This window comes from Peromyscus maniculatus, chromosome 7, assembly GCF_049852395.1.
Source record: "Peromyscus maniculatus bairdii isolate BWxNUB_F1_BW_parent chromosome 7, HU_Pman_BW_mat_3.1, whole genome shotgun sequence".
Lineage (NCBI taxonomy): Eukaryota > Metazoa > Chordata > Mammalia > Rodentia > Cricetidae > Peromyscus > Peromyscus maniculatus.
Genome location: NC_134858.1, coordinates 68,809,467 through 68,833,524, shown reverse-complemented (window position 1 = coordinate 68,833,524; position 24,058 = coordinate 68,809,467). Strand labels below are relative to the sequence as shown.

Below are 24,058 nucleotides of genomic sequence, written 5' to 3'. Positions count from 1 at the left end.
AGTAGATAAATGACCTGTCCCAGATCAAACAACGGAGGTACTGAAGATGAATCCTAATTTGAGTTTTAGAAGAAAAAAAAAGAATTGGAGCACTGGTGGAAGTCTTTCAGAAATAAATACTTTTAAATGCTTCTTGAAATGAAATAGTTTTCCACTGAAGAATTTGCATCATCTAAAAAACTGTGTTTTTTGAGAGCTGGGCATCGTGGTTCACATCTGTATGCCTTGAATTTTCTAGCCTAGGGCTGTAGGATTGTCCTAAGTTTGAGGCCAGCCTGGCCTGCAGAATGCAGAGGAAGACTATTTCAAACAACAACAACAAACAATAAATGAAGAAATAAATACCCTCTGTGAGATGCTATCCCAGAGTTCAATGAAGCCTGCCTGATAGAGGCACGTACAAGCCTGCAGTCAGAAAGCGGTGGAGCACTGTCTGCCGCAGGGACTCTGGGTCTGGCCTACAGCCTTGTAACGTACGAGCATGTAGCAGGGTGAGTAACTTAACCTCCCAGCTGGGTTTAGCTTACCCTTGCACCTTCTTCAGCTGCTGAGGTGATGTGGTAGGATGACCAGTACTTGGCTGGCATTAAGAAGTATTTGCCCAACCAGTGTTGACTGTTAATTTCCAAGGTTCAAAGCCTACATCAGAATCATCCATTTTCTACAGCTTTATTGAGATTCTTTCATACCCTCTAGGACATTCCTTTTGATGTATGTGATTCAGGCATTTTAGTTTATTAACAGAACTGTGCAACTCCCACAATGATTACAGTTATCTAAATAGAGGACATTACAACAAAGCCACAAGAAACTTCATATCCATTCACAGTCATTCATCTTAGCCCCTAAAAATCACTAATCTGCTTTCAGTCTGTACATTTGCCCCTTCTAGACACTTCTCAATTAACTATGATCATAAAATACATAGCCCGTCATTACCAAATTCTTTAAGTTCCATGTCTACATGGTTGACTCATGTTATATATATTTCTTTCCCTTTTTAAATTATTGAATAATACATCATCTGTGGCTTTATTACATTTTGTCAACTCATCATTTGACAGACATTTGGGTTGTCTCTACTTTAAGGAATAATGTTATAAACAGTTGTGTATAAGTTTTTGTATTTGGCAGATTTTGTCAGGTGCTTTTTTATGTCTATTGAGATGATTGTGTAGCTTTAGTCTTTTATTCTACTAATACGGAGTATTAAATTGATTGTTTCTCTATATTAAACCAACCTTTCATTCCTGGATAAATTTCTTTTGGTTGTGGTATATAATCCTTTATAGATACTGTTAATTCTGTTCGGAAGTATTTTATTCAAGATTTTTGTCAACCATAGTCATATGAGATAAAGATGTAGGTTTCTTGTGATTCTGTTTAAAGGCTGCCTGTATTTTTGGCTCAGTCTTTAATTCAGGATTCTTTCCAATGGCTTGCTTTGTAGATGTTATTTTCTAGTCTGGTCCTAATGGGATGCAGGTGCTCTTTAGCATCTAGTCTTTAGCAAATACTTCTAAAGCAATAAACTCAGCGCATCCAGGAAGAACATTTCCCTTTACGTCCACACTTGGGTTCGTATGTTTCATATACTGCAAAATTATGATAGCAAGTACAAGTCAAATTAAAGATTGGAAACAGAGGATATAAACTCTCAACAAATGTAATTCAATCATTTTTAACTGTAAATTGTCATCGAAGTCTATTAATCTTATACAAAATCACTAAGAGTCCATTTAACTAAATTATCATTAACTTTGCATCACCTGACTTTAGGAAGCTTCTAGAGCTGCTGTCAGGTATGCGAGCCACCAACACATGTGGCTATGGACCACTTGCAACATGGATAATGGCACTAAGTTGCGCTAGAAATGTAAATCATACACCACATCTCAAAGACTACATAGGAAAAAGAGAACGTCAAATATGGAGTTACCAATTCTACAGTGACAGGCTGAAATAATGTTTTATAAACATGGTGTTAAATATGTTACTAAACCCTATTTCATTTGTTTCTTTTCCATCTCCTACTCTAGTTGACACACACAGCTCTCATTCTTCCTACTAGGCTACACTGCCGCAGAGCTGAGGGTATCCTACATTCTGTGCTGCTGTCATCCAGGGGGCTCCAGCAAGGACCCCCGTAGCTCTGGAGCAGTGCGAGCTACAGAAAGGGATGAGAACAACATTTCCAGTTCCATTATCCGGTCTGATCCTAGTCAGGTGCAGGCACTCTTCAGCAGCTAGTCTCTAACGACATTTGAAAACTCTTAGATCATCTGAACCTGAATCACAGACATGACGGAACAGCAGATTTGTGACGATCAGGAATCTGTAAACCGCCGCTCATATTGATTGGCCTTGCTGTTTTTGATAGGACTTTCTAGATAAAAACAGTCTTTACATTTTTCACTATGTGGAAAAAATAAGATTTTTTTTGATGTACAAAAAATGACATAGAATTCAAATTTCAGCATCTATTAAAAAAGTTTTACTTGCACACAGCCTCACTCATTAGTATATATATCATGCATGCTTGGCACCAGTTGGGCATAGTGGAGTAATTCAATAGAGATCTTATTGCTTGCACAGTCTCCAGCACTTAGTATCTGGCCTTTCCCAGAAAGCTTTGCACTCTATGGCTTATGAGGCACTTGTACCTACAGAACCTGGGGAAATGGAGAGAAGGGGAAAGCAGACCCTGGAATCTCCACTACACACCAGTTCGGATTTCTAGCTTCTTTACTTGCTTCTGTCCTATATTCTTGACTAAAAGTGTCCAGAGCCCCAACCTCTGAGGTGGTTTTTACACAGACAGAATCACATAGAGTCAGCGTGCACCTCTGCTTTCACACTTGGTGCTCTACAAATGAGACTGATGGGTGCCCCTTCAGGGGCCTGGGGACTCACGGTGGGTGTCGAGCCTATGCCTACTATTTGCAGCATTTATTTATGTACTTATTGTGTATATGTATGTGCATGTGCATGTGCACCAGAGGACAACTTCAAGTGTCTGTCATCCCTCAGAAGCAATTGTCCTTTTTTTTTTTTTTTTTTGAGGCAGAGCCCCTTCCCGCTCCTTAAACTTGCCAAGTAGCTCAGGATGCCTGGCAAGCAGTCTCAGAGATCTGCCATCTCTGCCTCTCTAGTGCTGAGATTAAACATGTGCACCCCTACACCTGCGTTTCCAGCAATCCCCTTTGCTCGTCCGTGGGACTGTCTCTCAGCCCGTGGTCTCTCAGGTACTTACCTCAGTAGAGCCTGTGAACGCAATCTTGTCTATGCCAATGTGAGAAGCTATTGCCGCCCCTGCTGTTGGTCCATACCCCGGCAGAATATTGACGACTCCGGGTGGAAAGCCAGCCTAAGAAACACACATTGGAGGATGGTGCGTGTGAATATCCCCTTTCAGGCTGCCTGGGCTCTGCTTCACAGGTTCCACATGAAGGAGGCGAGGCAGCCCCCGCAGTCCGTTTTGCCTACCTCCTTGATGAGGGCTCCCATGTACAGGGCGCTGAGCGGTGTCTGCTCTGCCGGCTTGATCACCACTGTGTTACCACAGCACAGTGCGGGAGCGATTTTCCAGGTGAACATCAGTAGGGGGAAGTTCCACTGGAAGGGAAGAGCGAAGTTAGTAGACGGGGAACTTTCTCCATGACTTTTTTTTTTTTTTTCAAGCTGTGACTTGTCAGTTTGTCAGATTTTGAAAATTGTCCTGAACATAAATCTTCTCCACTGCCAAGTGTAGACCTTTGGGATCCTGATGACATCATCACTCTGAAGAGGGTAACAGCACTGGCCTTGAAAATCTTTCTCTGTGGTCAACGCATTACACGTCCACCATCCACCTAAAGCAAGCTCCTGCTGAAAGGGGGTAGGGAGTCATTTTTTATTTTTGTTTAGCTCTACTTTTTATTTTGTTTACATATTTCTAAAATTGGGCTTTGTTCCAAAGTTTCAATATGTGAGTTTTTCCCCCTTAAATGTAGGAGTTTTACACCAAGATTTTCACATTGGCATAAAAAATGTTTTATGTATATGAACAAGAAACTAAAATCCTAGCTATCAATTATCATTAAGGCAATGTGAATTTCAATGCGGCATGTTTGCATGTATTGTCATAAAATGTACAACTACAAATTGTATAAAAAAAATGTACCTATCAATGAGTATACAAAAATTTTATCAGCCTCCTTCCTACTGCAAAAACCACCATGAAAACCAAACTAAAGCAACCTTATGAATATATGAACATGGGGATTAACACTGTTTAAATTGACTTTAGTAGAATAGTAGGCTTGTATGGTCATAAGCTCAGGCATGGACTCCTTACTATCAAGTGTCATTGATAATTTCAGTAAGGAAGGAAACAGCACCCCTGGTCCCCGGCCCCAGCCCCTGACCACACTGTGTCTGTGCCTGAGGCACCTCAGCTGCCATCCTTGAAGGATTCTCACTGGCTCTTGCAAGCTGCAAAAATATACAAGTGTCTTGCCTTCACCAAACACCCAATTTCTTTCCCCCTTAGTTGTTTATAAACTTAGGAGTCCTTGGTGATGTTTTAATTCCATCTACAGTGTGTAAATCTTGGAGGCAGTAATTGAGGGAGGGGTTGACAAGCGCTCTTGCCTTGTGAGGGAAGCTGTGGTTCTGAGGATCTGGGGAGAGCAAGAGGAGCAGGTTTGATGCTCACAGAAAAGGTAGCAACCACGGCAAGGGGCGGGGGTCCTGAGGGGAGGAGAGGAAGAACTTCAAACCTTTCTCTTTTCCTTTCTTCATTCTCTAATGAAGGTCACAAATAAACCAGAGCTTACTAATTGATCTAATATTAATAAGCCCCTAAGAATCTTTGCTCCCAAACTCAAAGATTATTCTTGAGTCATTTCTCTCTGTTTTGCAAGAGAAAACTTCTTGTCTTATCTATCCTGGAGTTTGATGTCAGCACCCCGCCCCCCTCCCTGCTGAAATCCCAGCCAGAACTATGAGATAGTACTGTTAGAGGCTTGAGTGACTCTTTGTATTGTGCCAAGGGTGTGTATGGGAGAGAGCGAAGAACAGTGTTGAATGTTCCAATCCAAACACTAGTCACTACATCTATTTTTCTTTACAAGATAGGAAACAGCAGGGAACGGTTTCAACTTTGACTGTGATGTTAACTGTACTGCTGTGTCTTCTGAAGCATCTTCTCTCTAGAGTCTTGTGAAAACAGACAGTGGGAAGAAAGGGATTAAGAGACCATATAAAACAATATGCTGGAAAGATGAGTTGCCAATCTAAAACACAAACAAGCAAATACAACCACATATTAGTTTCCCACAAGCAGACAGACATTCATAACCAAGGGTGGGTTATTCATACACTGTACTTTGCTTTGCTTATTTTTATCAGGAGAATTCCGTGACTTGAGAACTCAACTCATGGTAATAGGCCCAAAACTCTATTCACCTGTTCAAATAAGCATTTACTGGGAGGCTGTTAGAGATATGTCAACAACATGAGCTCAAGTTTTTCTTCCCAGTAATGGAAAACACACATCACCAAGGACCATGTTTTATGTGTCTTGAAGAGAACTGGGTCAAATGAAAATAAATACGAAGTGTGAGAAGATACACTCACGGGGATGATCTGTCCGCACACTCCAATGGGTTCGTGTCTTGTGAAAGTAAAATAGTCTCCATCTGGAAAACAAGAAGCGCGATCACTCCACAAAACGGGTTAGGTCAGGGGGAATTCAGAGGGAGGACTCAGGTGGCCACGAACCAGAAATAAAGTTGAAGCGCATCCTAGTCACCACGCACCAAAGCTGGCACCTGGCATGTGTTCATGTGGGGGTGGCTACAGACAAACCTACCACGTGGACAGGATGCCAGAGGAGAGGACATCTACGACAAGATGAAGGACAAGCTTATGATACGCAAAGCAGGATTGAAAGAGGAAAATTAAAACTGGAACACGTTAAAAACTCAATTTTATGTTCAATATTAACTCAAATAGAATAGTTAGCTGATTTAAATGCTCAAGTACCTCAAGTTTTTAAACAGCTCACTGGGTATTTTTCAAAATTAAAAGCCACTAATAGTGAAATGCTAGTGAGCACATTTTTTATGCCGGGCAGCTGGAAAACGTGAGGAAGAAAAGTAAGACATATTCCCTCACTCAATGCAGTTGTCACAGGCACAACCTGGGTCTTGGGGACGTCCAAAGTTCCACCTCAGTGAGGTATGACAAGAGGGTGCCCTTGAATCCCTAGGGGCTTGGAGGAAAAACTCGAGAAACATTGACCAGCCTTGAGTATCTTGTAGGAATAGTAGGGACTTCCAACAATGATCTAGGAAGCCCAAATCAAATTCTTTAGAAAAATGCTGTTGCTTTTTTTCTGGGTACTTTAAAAAGCTTGTTGGACCAAGTCTTTGTTTCCTTCTGCTGATGGACTCTGGTTACTTGACTAAAAGCAGCACCTCCAAGCCCTAAGGAAAGTGAGGCTCCAGCTAATACTCAGAGAAGCCTCACCATTGGCACTGAGGGTGAAGGTGGGGACCGGAGGGCGTGGGGGAGACAGAGATAAATGACTCATTAAGCTGTTAATCTTTGTCTCTCAACACATCTTAACCACTGATGTTTATCACCCAGGGTTGTTTCGTCTAAGTTCAAAATTATGGTTTTGAAATAAAGTCTCTCTGCTCCCCCCCACCCCGTCCCCCTTCCTTCTCACTCCCCGCCCCCATCTCTAGTCCTTCTCTAAATTAGCTGCCATCTATTGCCTTTGTTTCCCCAAGGCTTTCTCTGCAGGAGTTGATGTGGAAGGTTCTCACCACAGGTGTGATCAAGCTCCACCCTCCCGGCATTCTCATGGAAAGCTAACTGGACTCAGTCCGGTGCTCAGTAACAGTACTAGGTGACCTCTGCTCATACTGCTGCAGACAACGCAAAGATAACACTTTGTGTACCTTAGTATATCTTTGGGACTTGTTGATTAAAGTGTATGTGTCTTTAATGTTTTCACAAATGTTTGCCAACTCATCTTGTATAAAAAATTATAAAAAGTTCTAACAACATGCTACGGTTTCTACTCTTTAATCGGTTTTCTGAATATCTGAATTTTAGCCAATATGAAAGCTGGGAAATGGCAACTTGTTTTGTGTTTGATTTTAAATCGTGTTTAATGATATTTAAGGATGAACGTACTAGCCATTTTCAATTTTTCCTTCTGATTTACAACCTTTGCCCCTTTTCTATTGGGTCCTTCGTTATTTTAGTTGTTTGAGGAACACTATGACGATCAAGGGGATTAGGTCACTGCCATGTTATTGCCAAACTTTCCCCAATCTTCGCCTTGAGTCTCGGCCTTGTCTAACAGATACTGGCTTAAACGGAGGAAAGAAGGAAAGCAGGCTTTGAGCAGGTGGGACAGGGAGCTGATATGCAGGAACTACCCATAGGACGACAATATTTAGTCCAAGTGGTACTAATCAACCAAGATCAACTAATCTGCTGGGCGGCGGTGGCACAGGCCTTCAATCCCAGCACTCGGGAGGCAGAGGCAAACTGATCTCTGTGAGTTCAAGGCCAGTCTGGTCTACAGAGCTAGTTCCAAGGACAGCCAGGGCTGTTACACAGAGAAACCCTGTCTCAGAAAAACAAAGAACAACAAACAAAACAAAACAAAAAACCAACTAAACTACACCGATTCTGTATGGAGACACCTCACAAATCTTCAGAATAGATACCATCAGCTGCGCCAGCAGAAGTCACTGCTGTCCATCAGTTTATCCCTCTATGGCAAGGGCTTCCACCAAGAGCAGCAACACTGATGGATACTCTATAAAATTCCATTGGCAAGAAAAGCTCCCACACTAAACTCTGATTTAGCTAAGGTGACGCACTCAAGTGGCCCAATTCAAAGCACTGAGTTGGAGGTGGGTCGGTCATTGAGATGAGGACAGATGGATGCAAGAAGTAAAGGAAAGATGAATTGAAGAACGCAGTGTTTACTTTAGCACAACTGGAGGAAATGGACGGTTCAGAGCAAATTCTCTAGTCACCCACATAAGCACAACACAGTGATTCATAGGTCCCCATCTCTGTCCTACATATGCAAGATTGTAAGGGTATCATGTAATGTTGAAAGCTACTGAAAAATGAAAGCAAGGAAAGACAAATGTAGACAATAGCTTTAGAGGCTGATCTTATGGGGAGTAAACCTGACTTGATAATTGTGTCCTAAGAGACTGAGTTATGGAGAATAAAATGTACTTGACAATCTGTTCACAGATTTGATACACACAGAGCTAAAGGCTGGCACAGAGAGGGTACTGACTCTTCCAGTCCTCACAGCTGGTTTCACTAAGTGCTAAGCAAAGAAAGACAGGGTATCTTGGCTCTTGAACTTTTCTCAAGAGAACACTGAGTGGAAAGAATAAAGAAAAGGCCCTGGGTTCTGTGAACTCAATGGGTGCTCCTATATGTCCAAGGGACACCCCCAGTTGGGTGATTTCTGGAAAACATGAGAGATGAACCTTCTATCGGGTCCCTTGGGGAGGACTAATGACTAGAGGCCCTTCATACTCTCAGGACCGTGCTACGAGTCCCCCGAGCTTCTATATCCTGTCACCAGGCCCAGTCCTTTGAGAGCCACCGTCCTAATCTTTTCCAGTGTCACTGGCTCTATCACTTGTTTCATCTGCCAGGTCGGCTCACTCCTTTACAATGGACACAGAGCTACTTGCTGGCCTCATTTCAAGGAAAATTACCAAGGACACATTCCAATGATTTGTAACATTTTTCTTCTCATATTCGTTAAATCTAAGAATTAAAATAAAATACGTCTACTCACTTACTACTGTATAGAACTAGTTTCGCAGGCTACCCATGCTGTCTAGATGCTACCTGGTGCCTCTCACACTTCAGTGCTCAAACGAAGCACCCAATGATCTTGGTGAATACATTCTGCACCCTCGGGTCACGAAGAATGTGAGAGTCTTACAGTTGGATATCCCATTGTGCTCTGAACTTGGTTGAACAGTACATTCATGTCTGCTGGGTTTGTACACACAGTAGGTACATTAGGAAAGGCCTCTGTCCTAGAGGACAGTACAGAATAAATGGATTTGATACTTGTGAAAAACTGAGCCACTCCCTATGTCCTTTGTTGGGGATTTCATAAAGTTACATAGGCAGAGATGGGGGAGACAGACAGAGAGATGGAGACACAGAGAGATATTTATTCAGATAATTAAAAGTTTAAATATTTGGGTAATTACTTCAAGGCAAACATTACTTTTAAAGGCAGAGACTAGAAATGCTTTAAAAATTTTTAATGTAGCTTTGATTCTCATATTCTGGCACATCCTGGACATAAAGTCTAATGATGTAATTATAGTAAAAAAAATCTTAATGTGTCAGAAATCGAGATATGTGATATGAACCTCAAGCTCATGGTGATAACAACCATGGGCATTTCAATAGCTATAGCAAGTCTTCTATACCCAGTAACAATAAAATGAGTTCTTTCAGTAACGTGAGAATTTATGCATAATTGAGTGAATGGACACCATCTTCCCATCTCTAATGTTCACACAGAACTACTCTGGGTTTGGGGTATAGCTCAAGGTTAGGGCATTTGACTGCATTAGAATTACTAACAGCAACCCTTTAAATAAGCCGAGTATTAAACATTTAGATCCAAAACTGTATAGAACGTTTCCATTCTGTATTCTAGTAGATTCCAGTGTATGTAGACACCATGCAGACCTGAGTACTTCGCAATAGTAACAAATTCTGTGGGTGCTTATTCAAACAACGAAACTTTACATTAGCATGAAGTGGCACTAACACTTTTCCTCCCAGGGATCTACAGGTAGATTCTAAGAAATGACATTACATGCTCCTGAGTCTTGTATTAACAGGTCTCCGCTCTATCACCATTTCAGTAAACAGCCTTGAAAAAAAGTTAGTTTACTCTTCTGTAATTGGTTCCTTTATCTATAAAATGAGATCAGACTTACAGATCCCTTGGGTTCTCTGCAATGTCTTCAAGAGGTTCCTTGTGAAGGGCTGACTTCACTGCTTCCTGTCACCATCCATTCAGCTACCCCCTTTTTTATCAAGTGACTACAGCAAACAGCCCTCACTCTCATTATGATTAACCAGAATTTCAGATTTCACCCATGCATTCACTATCGACAGTACCAGAACGAGCTGACTGAAGGCAAAAACTCAAGGTCTGATCATTATCTGCCTTTTTGGCTCATTCTTCAGTTTAGCAGGTAAAACTGGAGTAAAGATGAAACATAAATAACTATATGACCCAGGCAGTTTTTAAACCTTCGCTGTATGGGCTGTATGTTGACACATCATAAAGCCATTTTATAACAAAATTCAGCTTAAAGTATGGATCCCATTTTCCTATTTACTATGAAATCAATAAAATCAACACTCATTCCGAGGAAATTAGGGTACCACAGCTCCTCTTTCACTCTTAGCAAACTGTAAATAAGTCTGATTAGTCTTCCATCACAGGGAAGTACGGGCAGGAAAGGAACAGAGACTTTTGATTTGAGTGAAAAAGATCAAAAAGGAGGAAATTATACTTCTCAGGGCTGCTACAACAGAAGAGATAAAAAATGAGCAAAGAAAAGTATCCAATAAATCGAAGTAATGATTATTATTAATCATCCTAAGTAGGAGTTGCCACAGGAGGGTTAAAGCACAGGATTTATGGTCAGAGAGAATGGCTCCACTGAGTGCTAGGCCAGGAAATAATGGATAGTATTATAAAGAAAATAGCATCAGAGCCCTTTGGAATCAAACTGATATTGCATAATTCTGCAACAGCAGCTAGTAGTGGGTCTTGAGTGAGATGACTAGAGGGTGGTGGGCACAACTCCCAAGTCAGAGGAATGGCACCTGGTTGAAATAAGATCTCTTCTCCCCTTCCCAAAGCCTTCAAGCAAAAGGCTGTCCTTCAAGAAGACAAACAAGGTAGATATTTGTTCTCTATACCCGATGGCCCATCTATAGTCAATATACACAAAACAATGCCATAATTCCTAACACATTTACTAGTCAAGTAACCTTGTTGAGACACTAAGTTCTTAGTATCTCATTAGGCATACACTCTTTAATTCCAGCTTGTTTTACAGGACTGCATAGTTATTATATCCTAAATGTAAAAGAATTTATTTCTTGTGTTATAAAGCCAAACAAAAACTGGAGATGTTTTGCAGACAAAATCAGGTAACACATAAAGACCACATGACCTTCCTAAATTCTGGACTTCACTATGTAAAAATCAACAATGAAATCAAATTGATATTGAATTATGGTGTTGCAAAGGACAAATGTGAATGGGCTGAACCAATCTGAGAATAAATATCTAAGTAATTAATGACCTCTCTTACCCAATCTCCCCTCAGGAGTCCCCTGGTATTAGACTGACAACCATGAGCTGGGTCCTCATGTTATTTGGTCTTTTTCCTATAAAATTTCTTCCATTCAGTAGCTAAAATAGATCCCCTTCTGCTGAATCCCCTTCTGCTCCAAACGCTTCCATTCTGAGGGTCTAAGCTAGCTCTTAGCAGCTAATCCTGCATAGCTATCCCCTAGCTGACTGATAAACCGATTTAAGTGGCCCTCCACACTTATATCTATACACAAAAAGAGGGACATTGTTAGAGTTAGTGACATAATCTGTTTGGCCCTATGCTCAGTTCAAGCTGCCCCAAGTGTCTCATATTTGCATTGTGGATGGCTGCTCTTTGTGATTGGTGAAGTATTTCCGGCAGAGCTCCACATTGCCCTCTTTGACATACTCATGTTTCACGTACCTACAGGAATGGTCATTCCATGAATTTTATCAGCCCAGCCTGCATAATACCGCAGGGTTTTGATGACTCCCTGCAAATCGATGTAAAAAGCTTGCAGGAATGGCTTGCCACCATTTAGGGATTCCATGGTCTGTAGGAAAAGAAATAGAGAAGCGTTAAGTCCTCAGAACTTTGTAGTGATACACTGCAGTGAGTCTAATTCTACAGAAGAAGAAACAAGGAATAGAGGGAACCTGGCAGGGTATGAGTGGTGATGTCCACTTGTTCAACTCCGCTTTCCCAAACAGGAAGGTGTCCAGTCCTAACAGACTTGCTTTAGTTACTATTAAAGACCACAATGGACATACACGTGCTGTTCTTGTGCCTGTGTGTTTTCCTTATCCACTGTCCAGACATATAAACACAACGCTTCTTTAACTGATGATAAAGAAACGCTCTGCTTGTCAAACCACCTTCTGTTATATTAATGATCAGAGCGGAACGGGGATCTTTCTGAGAGTGCACTAGTAATTCGAATCCACAAAGAGAAGCAGGGATGTCAGTTTTGTGTGCATTCAATGCGGATATAAAATGTTCTGCACAGCTGCCAAGACCCCTGCTGAGAAGTGAAATATTCATGGTGCATAGCAAGCTTATTTATTACCACCAAATAAACAAGATCTCCTTTGGGGAAGCCCAGACTTTAACAATTTAAAGACTGGTTTTTGTAAACATTTATGTTAACAACCATTATCTATTAAGAGTAAAGTATCTGGTCCATTTATAAAAATAGCAATAATAAACAGCTTTACATTATAAACATTATTTTAATGACATGTTCCTAAATTGATGAAGTCTGTTACAAAAACAATGACCACTGAAACAATGAAGTAAGACTATTTGCACTTGAGACATACTAGGCTGTTAGAAGTTTAACAAATGGAATAAACAAAAATGGATATTTATAATTTCATGTTTCTCTGTAATAGGGCATTATATAACACATACGGGTATAAAATTGTTTAATTACTGAAAAAGTTAAAGCTGAAATATTTTCCATTCAATGAAGTTAAATAATACTGTTACTGACAGCACAATTTACCTACTTAATCCACAAAACAAAGCTCATTTTAAAGTGCTACTTGTCACTCTACATCGGCTCACTTTTACAAAAGAAGAGCCAGTAATTTCCCAGTCCTTCTAAGAACACTTACATGTCCAAATTAGATAATACATTTTCTAATGTAGTTAGCTAACAAAGAGCCAAGGTCTATAAAACAGAAAAAGTGGTGCCCATAACCAGTTGAGGACCATCCAAGGATGGATCCCTGACTTACACTGCCTACATTCCTAATGGTCCTTAGCTTCAGAAAGTCTTCATTCTCAAAGAAACTAGCTATTTAGAAAAGTATTTCTTTGTATTATTTAAAGTGTATGTGAGGGGGCATGAGCACATGAATACAGATGCCTGTGGAGGCCAAAGGTCTAATTCCCTAGAACTGGAATTTCAGGAAGTTATGAGCCACCCTATGTGGGTGCTGGGAACCAAACCCAGGTCCTCTGAAAGAGCAGTATTTACTATTAACTGCTAAGCCAACATTCCAGTCCTCAAGGTAACTTTTATTTTAAAAACAACAGCAGAAACAGCCGAAACCACCAGATCAGAAGAAATTTATGTGTGTGTTGGGAGTGTGTGTGATAGTTCTAGTGAAAAGAAATGGCAAACTCTCTCATAATTCTGAAAAAACGCTAGAACAAATGGAGTAGAATGTATGAGGGTCCACATCCTTCTTTTCCTATTTGATTTTTAAAAAAGCCACTTGGCATTTGTCTTTTACAAACAGCCTGGAGGTCCTGTTTCTTGACGCTTTTGTTTTGCTTGTCAAGTGGATGTGTTCTGCTTTGCTTATGGGAGAACATGAGAAAGGACGATCCTTAGTAGTGATGCAATGCTATGGCTTTTTTTTTCCCTTCAAAATGCCACCAAGAGCTTCCCCAAAGATCTCTCATATTTCATATACGTATTATTCACTTCCCCAGCTCCCCTACCCAACAACACTCCACAGAATACGTTCCAGTTGAGTGGTCACTTTGGAGTAGAAACATAACTGCTTTCTTAGTTTACTTACTGCAAGAACTGCCCTGTCCCGCTCCACCAAGTCTGCAAGCTTGTCCAGCAGACGTCCTCTCTCAGAAGCGTCCATCCTTCTCCACACTGAACCAAGAGAGAAGGCCAGGCGGGCTGCCTGCACTGCCTTGTCTATATCCACCTGTTAAAGAGGAAGAGGCTCAACTGAAGAGAGACACTCAGTACACAAGAACTACCTGCTGTCATCGAAGAAGGGATGCTTGAACCTAAGTGTGGCATCTGGAACACACAGGCATTAATTTGCCGTTATTGGTGGTTATTCCACAGGGAATCTTCTAAGCAGCACATACCTTGTCTGCTTCTTGAACTTCACACACTTGCTCTCCTGTGGCTGGATTGCAGACAGGGAACACTTTCCCACTCTCTGAGTTCTGCCATTCATTGTTAATAAAGATCTACAGAAGGACACAACAAAATCGGATATGAGATATGGGAAATCAGAAGCTTGTCAGTGGCTCAGCAGTATGGAGGAATCATGGTAATACCAGTTCCATGCACTTATTGGTACAGACGTGTAGAATCTGAAGTGTTGAAAGACATTCAAAAGAGTATCAAGTCCAGCCTCACTCCTAATGCAGGAGTATCTTCTCATGACAGTTGCTTCTTCCAAATACAAAGTAGGGATCTTAACTTCAGTGAACATGCCAAACAATTAGAGTGTCCTTCCACCAGTAAACACAGAAAGATAGAGCATCTTGTGTACAATCCTACACCAAGGCTAACAGTATTGACATTCTAATTTCTGGCCATTATAGGGGTAGCACCCTGGGTTAAAGTGATGGTCATTAAGACTTTCATATCAGTTTCTCTGTTGGAAGCCTCAGGGAATCTTCAAAGAACCTGGATGGCTCTGGAATAAGCATTTCCCTAATTACAGTCAGCTCCTGAATTAAGATTTAACTGTGCCAACTAGTCTGCTACTGAGTTAAGCAAGTCATAAGCCACACGTGTTAGCAAAATCAAAGAGCTTCTAGAACTTTGAAACTGGGCTAAAATTTTATTAGAGGCATGTTTTTCTTACGTTTGAAAAGGATTTTAAAGAGTTCTTTCAAGTGTCCCATTCCTTAGCCTGTCAAATAACACCACTGTCTGCTGGATTCAAGCTTAGTTTTTAAGTTTTCCTATGGAGTACATTTCTAAGGATTGCATGAGTTTTTATTGGAAGTTTTCTAAAGATCAAATAGAAAACTACTTTAAAAAATTCTTTTTTATATTTGTTTATTTTTGTGCCTATGTGTATGTATACATGGGTGCCCACCGTGGTACATGTGTGGGGATCAGAGGACAACTTGTAGGGGTCTGTTGTCTCTTTCCACTATGTAAGTTCTAGGGATCAAACTCAGGGAAACAGGCTTGGCAGCTAGTGCCTTTACCCACCAGCAAAAAAAATTACTTATATTTCAATAGGAATATTTAATATTATTTAATAAATAATTAAATATTTAAATATTTCTTTGAAAATAGAAGACAAACTGGAGGAATTTAAAGTCATCTCACTTTCCCTGGATCTTGAAACACTGTGCTAATTCATTATCTTAGGATTGATTCCATCATCACTCACCAAAGAATTCCAGTTAATGCTTAAATACTAAAAATAAGGAAACAATGAAATCATGGGGTAAGTAAGTCACCACAATCATACTGTCCTTCAGTTTTCTAGTTACACTGACTACAGTCAGACATTTCAAGAAGCTAAAAAACAGTTCGGAGGCATCACCTTAGTCATTTTTTTTTTTTTTTTTAGCTTTTATTGAACACAGTTGAGAATTCAGAATTAAGTTTCTTTATCAAGGGACAGGGGGAAAGTAACGGAGAAAGACGCTTCACAATCGTTAGATCGGAAGGTGGAGGCAGAGACAGGGTACACTTTGTACATTTCAGGGAGGACGGAAGGGGCTATCCAGTGAAATTTTTGGCTAGGAGTCTCTAAGATAAATTTTCTCAAACTCTAATCAAAGAATCAGCCTGTGGGTGTAACTCAGTGATAGAATGTTTGCCTCATGTGCATGATCCCCAACACTGAAAAAAGGTTACTAGCAATCGACAGTGCCCCCCCCAAAGAGAAATAAAAATCACTCAATAGGAAAGATTTAATCACTTGATATTGTGTAAGTAGTCTACCAAGGCACTGGTCTATCTTGTTTTTTTTTTTTTTTTTTTTTTTTTTTTTTTTTTTTTTTTTAGTTTTTCGAGACAGGGTTTCTCTGTGTAGCTTTGCGCCTTTCCTAGAACTCACTTGGTAGCCCAGGCTGGCCTCGAACTCACAGAGATCCGCCTGCCTCTGCCTCCCGAGTGCTGGGATTAAAGGCGTGCGCCACCAACGCCCGGCCCCTATCTTGTTTTAATAGAAAGATAACTGATAATTCTTTTATCTTTATGAGTAAAAGTTTGATAATTATGAGTAAAATTTTGCTGAATACAACAGTTTTAAAACTAAAAATGAAAAGTCTTTTAATTATAATATTAAAAAGGTGCCATCTCTTCTACAAAACGATGAGCCTTGGCACTTCTCAGGAAGATTGCACTGTGAGGACACAGGGACAAGGAGAAACAGAAACACTGACCAAGTGCAACCCGGCAGAGCTGGGTTTCAAAATCTGAATCCGTGTTTCAGAGGACCGAGACGTCCCACTCACACATGCTGGCTGCTCTTCAGGTGACTGTGCTCACAGACAGGGTTTACCTCCGTTACCTGTATGACACCCGGGTCAGTACGGAAGAGCAGTTTCATTCACCAGGGCTCAGTTATTACCCTGTTCTCATGATCTCTTTATTCTCACTCCAGTTTTCGAAAAGGAATTGAAAATGTACAAACTTGCTAAACTGTTAGAAAGGGTTCATTGGAATCAGAAGGTAACCGTGCCTAGGTTCTCGGTATACAAAGGGTTGATACTCTGAAGGGTTCCCAGAGGCCGGCACTGGGCCCTGACCCTCCTAGAGCTCCAGCGCTCCCCTTGGTAGTCCTGGCTCAGTGTCGGCAGCGCTCCTACTTCTCTGTGCTACCACTGTCCCTTCCGCCAGCTCACCAGGTTTACTGGGACCTAAGCTGTTAGTGTCAGTGGTTCTAATTTTTAGTTCTAAAACTTCTTTGTCATTCAAAATCAATAATGACAGTAACAGATTATTCCCCATGGAGTGGCAAGGGAACCTGATGATATTTATGATACAGTTTAATGAATACACAAATAACAGGTAAAGTCCCTCACAGTCAAATTCCAGGTAGCAGGTGTGAAGGAACAATGGCATTAGATGCTCAGCATCTGTTAAATATTGCAATATTTCTACTGCAGGGAAAGAAATCAGTGGATGGGGAAACTAGTAGGGAATTTTTTAATGAAAAATTGGATATTCCTTTATTTATGTCTTAAGAATCTCCCTCCCATACTTATCTCTTGCAAAGAGAAAACCACTAACTTTACATTGTACAAACTTGGCAAACACCACCTCGATCCTGCAATCAACTTGATGATTAATCCTGAGACCAGAAGTGACAGGACAAACTGGCATTGGTCTGCTCCTGATGTGAAGCCCGAGAGACATGAGATCTCCTTGCGGTGTTTTATCCCAGAGACTCATCTTGAGTTTAATCAGGACAAATCCCTAGCTAATCTAAGTTAAACGACAGCCAACAAGAGAGCTGGCCCATGCTTTTCTAAAGTGTCGATGTCATAAAGGAGGGGAGGACTAATAAGGCACAAAAAAATGACTGCATCCTGTCACTGTAGACTGGCTCCTGGACCAGAGGGGGAAAAGAAGAGAGAGTGAGACAATTGCTCAAGCATGATTAAAGCTTTAGCGTTCGACACTAACATTATGCCAATGTCAATTTCCTGGGTTTTTATATATGCTGTGGAATATGAGAGTGTCTAGAGAATCTGGGTGAAGGTTTGACAGTAGTTTTTCCAATTTTTTTAATCTGAAATAATTTTAAAAAGAAAAATCTTGAAAGTTATGAGTCCTCTTTTTGTGCCTCTCCTTTTTTAACTATAAAATGTCAAAACCAATATTCTGAATGAAGAAATAAAGGGCTCAACACCTTCCTTTTTCCAAAGCATCCTTTAAATGTGAGTTTGTGGAAAATACAAACCTCGAAGTCTAACTTAAAATATGGACCTGTGTTGTCAAAAAAAAAAAATGCTTAATTTAAGACTTTTCATGTTATTTTAACTCAAAGTCCTGTTAGTGAAAAGTAAGAAATTCTGCTTTATGGTGTGATGGGTGTAAGGAAAACTGGGTCAAAATAGAAAAGACATCTCACTCCCTATCTGACTACTGCTTAACTTGTTTGGAAATGTACAAGCATTCATTTTGTTTTGTTTTGTTTTTTTGAGACAGGGTTTCTCTGTGTAGCCCTAGCTGTCCTGGAACTCACTCTGTAGAACAGGCTGGCCTCAAACTTGGAGACCTGCCTGCCTCTGCCTCCTGAATGCTGGGATTAGAAGTGTGTGCCACCACTTCCCAGCTAAGCATTCACTTTTAACATAATTCTATGATGTAAGTGAAGGCAAAAGAAACAGATGATCCATAAAAGAAGGAACCTGCCCTTTTCAGGTTCCTAAGAAGATGGGACAAAGTAGCTCATGAACATTAATTTTCTTTTCATGTTTGTGAAAAGCTCTCTCACTGGTGTTTTAGGGGTTGCTGTTGGTATTAAAAGACATACTGGATGTGGTAGGCTCTTATTTAATGTTACTGGAATGGAACATCTGTTGGAAGGGGACATGAATCACTGTCTAACATTTTTACAGATAAGATTAGAAATACCTCTACACCAAGATAAAATCCCACACATACTGAAAAATAAAGACTTTATTTGGGCAACAGATTTTTATTACACTGTTGTACTTTATACAAAAGGATATGTGTAACAAGAACACAAGTTAAGATCTATCCTATTGGAACACACCATGAACACACCATTCAAGCACTAGACTGTTAGCAGTATCACCAAAACTACCTGAGTGCTTCTTTCTGATCCTGCCTCCAGCTGGACCTGCCCAGCTGCTAGAGGCAACCACTAGTTGGACTCTTCATCCATCCATTCTCATGCAGCTGCTTTCTGCTTCTTGTCCTGGTATACTAATTATCAGTATAGTGGTAGTACTGTTTATTTTTTATTTTTTTATTATTGAGAAGTTTTCTATTCATTTTACATACCAACCACAGATCCCCCTCTTCTCCCTCCTCCCACTTCCCAACCTTCCCCCGCCAAACCCACCCACAATTGCCACTTCCTCCAAGGCAAGGCATCCCATGGGGATTCAGCAGAACCTGGTACATTCCGCCTGAGGCAGGCCCAAGCCCCTCCTCCTGAACCAAGGTGTCCCACCATAGGCACTGGGCTCCAAAAAGCCCACTAATGCACTAGGGACAGATCCCGATCCCACTGCTAGGGGGCCCCCTAAATAGTTCAAGGTAAACAACTGTCTCACCTATGCAGAGGGCCTAGTCCAGTCCTTTGGGGGCTCCACAGCTATTGGCCCACAGTTCATGAGTTCCCACTAGGAGTTTTTAATGTTAAATCCTGGTGGCTTATTTCTGGTATGAAGGTTGTTCCTGCAACCTTCTAGTAGCTCTTACTGCTCTTAGGAAGCTTCATGTTTGGTGTGAGCAGAGTCCCAGAGAGTCTACAACAATTATTTCATCTATAGACAAAGGCAATTTCTCTACTTGGGACTCTCATCTCCATCCTGTGTAATGAGGTTGTTCAGTCATCTTCATAGTCAACAATTGATCTGTTCATCCTATGAAAATTGAGAAATCTGCTTCAACCTCCCACCTTGGAGTGAATTTGTCGGTGTTGGCCTTAGTTCCATCACCTTTATCTTTATAAATACTAAGTTATTTTCTTTGCTTCTTTCTTCTTCTCTGCCTTTTTCTCTTCTTCTTCTCATTACTAGACCTTTTGAATAGGTCAGTCTTGAAGTTGGATAATGCTAGCCTTCCAACTTTGTCCTCTTTGAATAGTTAACTATCCTGGGTCTTTGGCCTTTCCATATCCACCTTTGAATTTACAAAATAATTTACTAGCACTTTTGTCATTTTATTGAATCTACAGATCAAGTTGAGAAGAAGTGTCGTTTTAATTCCCCAAGTCTTCCTGTCCATGGACTGCCCCTTCATTTGTTCAGACCTCTTTTGATTTACTTTAGCTAACCTGTGGCTTATAAAGAATATATTCTCATAAAGATATTGAAGACAGTCTCTCTCACCCCCACTCCCCTAGTGGTACTGTGTGTTTTTAATGTTAAACCCCGGTGGCTTGTTTCTGGTATGAAGGTTGTTCCTCAACCTTCTAGTAGCTCTTAGTGCTCTTAGGAAGTGTCATGTTTGGAGTGAGCAGAGTCCTAGAGAGTCTACAACAATTATTTCATTGATAAACAAATGAAGGCAGTTTTGTCTCTTCCTTCCCAGTCCGTACACTTTTGATTTATTTTTCTTAGCCACTGACTAACCAGGAATTCATTACTTATTAGAGATGATGACACGGTACGGGCCATCTTGCCTTTCCCCAGTGTTAAGAATGAAAGTATCTGGTTTTTCACCATTAAATATACTGATGGTTCTATATTTTATAGAAATATTCTTGATTAAGTTGAGGACATTCTTTTTCTGCTCCTGATTTGTTGAGAGGTGTATTGTCTTGAGTAGGTGTTAAGATTTTGCCAAATGTTTTTTTTTTCTATAAAGAAATGATGATACAACTTATTTTCTTTATCAGTTCATTGATGGGATGGATTATATTAATCATATTTTGAATGGTTTTGTATACTTGAAATATGGTCAGGAATCACACTGGTGTCTAATTATTCTTATATGCTGTTGGATTAAATTTGCTAACATTTTGTTGAATGTTTTGCAACTATGCTCATGAGAATCTGCTTTATAGTTCTCTTTTCTTATAAAGTCTTTATATAGTTTTGGTACTTGGATAATGATAGCCCCATAAAATAAATTAATGTTCCCCTCATTATACTTTATGGAATAGAATGTGAAGAATTTATATGTTTGATACAAGTCACCAGTGGTAACATCTGGATTTGATGCTTTTAAGTTTATTAATTACCAGCTCAATTTCTTGAATACAATTAGGCTTATTTAATTTATTTTTCCTTGTTTAAATTTTGGCTGAATGTGTGTTTAAAAGAATTTGTTCATTTCACTTAAATTATCAAATTTGTGGATCCGTGGTTGTTCATAATACTTTAAAATTATCTTTTCACTGTCCATGGGAACAGTAGCAATGCCGCTCTTTTCATTCCTAATGTAGTGATTTGGATTTTATCATTTTTTGCTAGCTAGGCTAGCAGTTCGGTACATTTATTTATTTATTTATTTATTTTTGAGGAAACAGCCTGTGATTTTATCATTTTTAAAAAATTTTTAGTTCATTTCTGCTATCATTTTTAAAAATTATTGTCTTCTGTTCATTCTAGACTCACAGTTCTTCATTCTGTTTCTCTAAAACAGAATCTTAGATTTTTTTAATGTATACCTTCAATATTACTTGATGTTTTATTTTTATTTAGTTCAAAATACTTCCAATTTCCCTTGAGATTGTTTTCATTGGCACTGGTGTAGTTTAGAAGTATGCTGTTTAACCTCCAAGTAGTGGAGGGGGGTGGAACTATCCAGCTATCTTTCTGTTCTAGTTCAATCCCCCTGTGGTCTGAAAGTATATTTGTCTTATTTCTACTGTTTGGAATTTGTTAAATGGTATCTACAGTCCTGGATGTGGTCCATCTTGCTGGCTGTCCTCTGAGCATCCTGCTGTGCTAAGGGGAGTGGGGGGTGGGGGGTATTTTACTGTTTAAGAACTAGCGCCAGCTTTTGCCACTGTCGAAAACCTAGCTTTTGCATTTCCCTTTAGCTCTCTATTCCTTTTCAGAGCATTGCTCTTTTTCATTATTAAAAATAACAGCTGTATGGAAATCTGCTCTTAATATTTCTCTTCCATACTGCAGCATTTCATATTATAATGTACAATAAGGTGGAGGCTGGAGAATGCCTTTAGAAATGACATGATTATTCGTCTAGAAACTCCTAAGAAATCTAAAAAAAAAATTATAAATTTAGCAAAGTAAGATCAATATATGATCAGCATACTATGAAAAACTCACTGGAAACTGAAACTTAAATATATACACCTGTAATGTGCGCATGTGCACATATACATATTTGTCCACGATCTAGTTGCATTGTGGCAGAATTTTAAAAAATATCATTTCCTTCATTGATGAAATAAAAATCTGTGTAACTCTTTCCAGCAGCAACTACTAACCTCTTAAAATGCAGAAATATAAAAATGTTTGCTTAAAGAAACATCTAAAAAAGAAGAGCTATGGATCGTGCTTGTGAGCAATACCTCCTAAGATGAGGGACCTGTGCAACTCTCTCTAACATCCTTCCTTCTCTGTGAAATACAACGACAAGACATAAATAGCAGAATTTGGAACTAAATGGGGGGAAATAATTAAGCAGAAACTTATTTTATAGAAAAAGAAAAACCTGTGCAATATTTATTAAAGGGCTATTTTAAACCTGAAATTGTTCGTAAGTACTACTGAAAACTCATAGAAGATGTGTCCTCTGCTGTTCTGGGACTTATAATAATATTTCACAGACGAGATTACTTTCAGGAAAGTTAAATGATGTAAGGCAGTCTGTGATTTAGTGCCAAGATGGACAGCAGAGATAAGAATTGCAAATGTTCTCTACAGAGAAGGGAGGAATCGGTGTGACAGTATGGCTGAAACGTTAGAAGAATCCTCCAGGAAACAAGGACTAATGAGGAGGATGACCTGGGGTAGGGCAGGGAAGGTGGAAGACAGAAACTCTACCCCTAATAAAATGATTCTGCTGGCCTGGCGGTCCCTCTTTCTGACTGCAGTCCCTTTCTGGGGACCATCCGATATCCTGGTTTAAACGTGACAGAGAAGAAAGACAGGTGAGTTTCGACCCCCTCCTCCCCATTGCCAAGACCCTGGCCATACAGAGAGCTCCCAGGACTGAGCCTCCTCTGCCTCCTTAACACCTGCCCCTACCTCCACATCATCCTCAGAGTGGGAAGTGAACATTCAGGGAAGCCAGGCCCAGGATTCATGGAAATCCATAGAAACTATAGTGAGTAAATCCAAAAACATATAAAAAGCAGCCAGAGAAAGTAGGAAGCCAGGCCAAAAGAGAAACAACTTTCAACGTTATCAACTAATCCCCACATTTACAAAGAACAAAGATAAAACTGCAAAAAAAAAAAAAAAAAAAAGCCATGGGAGTAAAAAGAAGTTTCCAATGACACATAAAATTGCTAAAATAGTGCTAGAAAATTATTTTTAAAATATAGTTCTGTTAAAGTATAAGAGGCCCTAAAGCAATTGCAGAGATTTGATGTAAATAAATGGAGAGGAAATTCATGGATTAAAGATGAAGAAACGGAGGGAAGGAGGAGGCACATCAGGGCCATAAATGACTAGAGAAGACATTCAAAGACGAGAGGTGAGGGAACAGAGGGAAAGAGGGAGCGGGAAGACAAAGAGAACACTCCACCTCCCAGGAGAAGTCACAACGTAACTACCGACATTCTGAACTGTTCTGGCTTACTAACTAGCTTTTTCTTTAATTAACATAAAAATATGCTAGAAAAAGCCAGACCATTCGGCAAACAGAAAGCCTGGAACGTGAAAACAAGCAAACAAAAGTTGACAGCCATATATACTGATTATGCTGGGAGAACTCTTCATTCGCTGTAGGCTTGAGTCATGCGCCTGGCTAGGGCAGCCTTTGCATTTTGCTATCACTCTCTGCAGTGGAGGAGGCCCTGCAGGAGTGTGCTGATGCCTGGGCTAGTGTCACACTGATGTTCATGAGTCTGCCCTTGGTCCAGAAGAGTCTGAGAAGCCATGCAAAGAAATAGAAAAATAAAGACCAGGAGTCAGACCCTGGAGATCAGGAGTCTTAGGATGCATGCAAGCAATGTACCCAAAGGACTGGGGGGGTCAACGGGGCTCAGGATATGCTTTCTTCTTTATAATACCTAACAAATCTCTATTGGCATTGATATCAATGCCTTCCTATCCGTGTTTGCTTGTCTGTTAACCTCAGA

At 40.1% G+C, this 24,058-nt stretch overlaps 1 protein-coding gene across 1 annotated transcript in view; it reads right to left on the bottom strand.

The window, feature by feature from the left end:
• The window catches only part of Aldh1a2 (aldehyde dehydrogenase 1 family member A2), an 80,796-nt gene that overhangs the window by 28,493 nt on the left and 28,245 nt on the right, over window positions 1-24,058 (bottom strand). The window contains exons 2-7 of the mRNA XM_006979267.4: window positions 14,247-14,351; window positions 13,937-14,077; window positions 11,829-11,958; window positions 5,620-5,681; window positions 3,487-3,615; window positions 3,254-3,367 (exon numbers count right to left, since the gene is read on the bottom strand). Coding sequence (XP_006979329.1) covers window positions 3,254-3,367; window positions 3,487-3,615; window positions 5,620-5,681; window positions 11,829-11,958; window positions 13,937-14,077; window positions 14,247-14,351 — 681 coding nt within the window. The remainder of the gene's footprint in view (window positions 1-3,253; window positions 3,368-3,486; window positions 3,616-5,619; window positions 5,682-11,828; window positions 11,959-13,936; window positions 14,078-14,246; window positions 14,352-24,058) is intronic.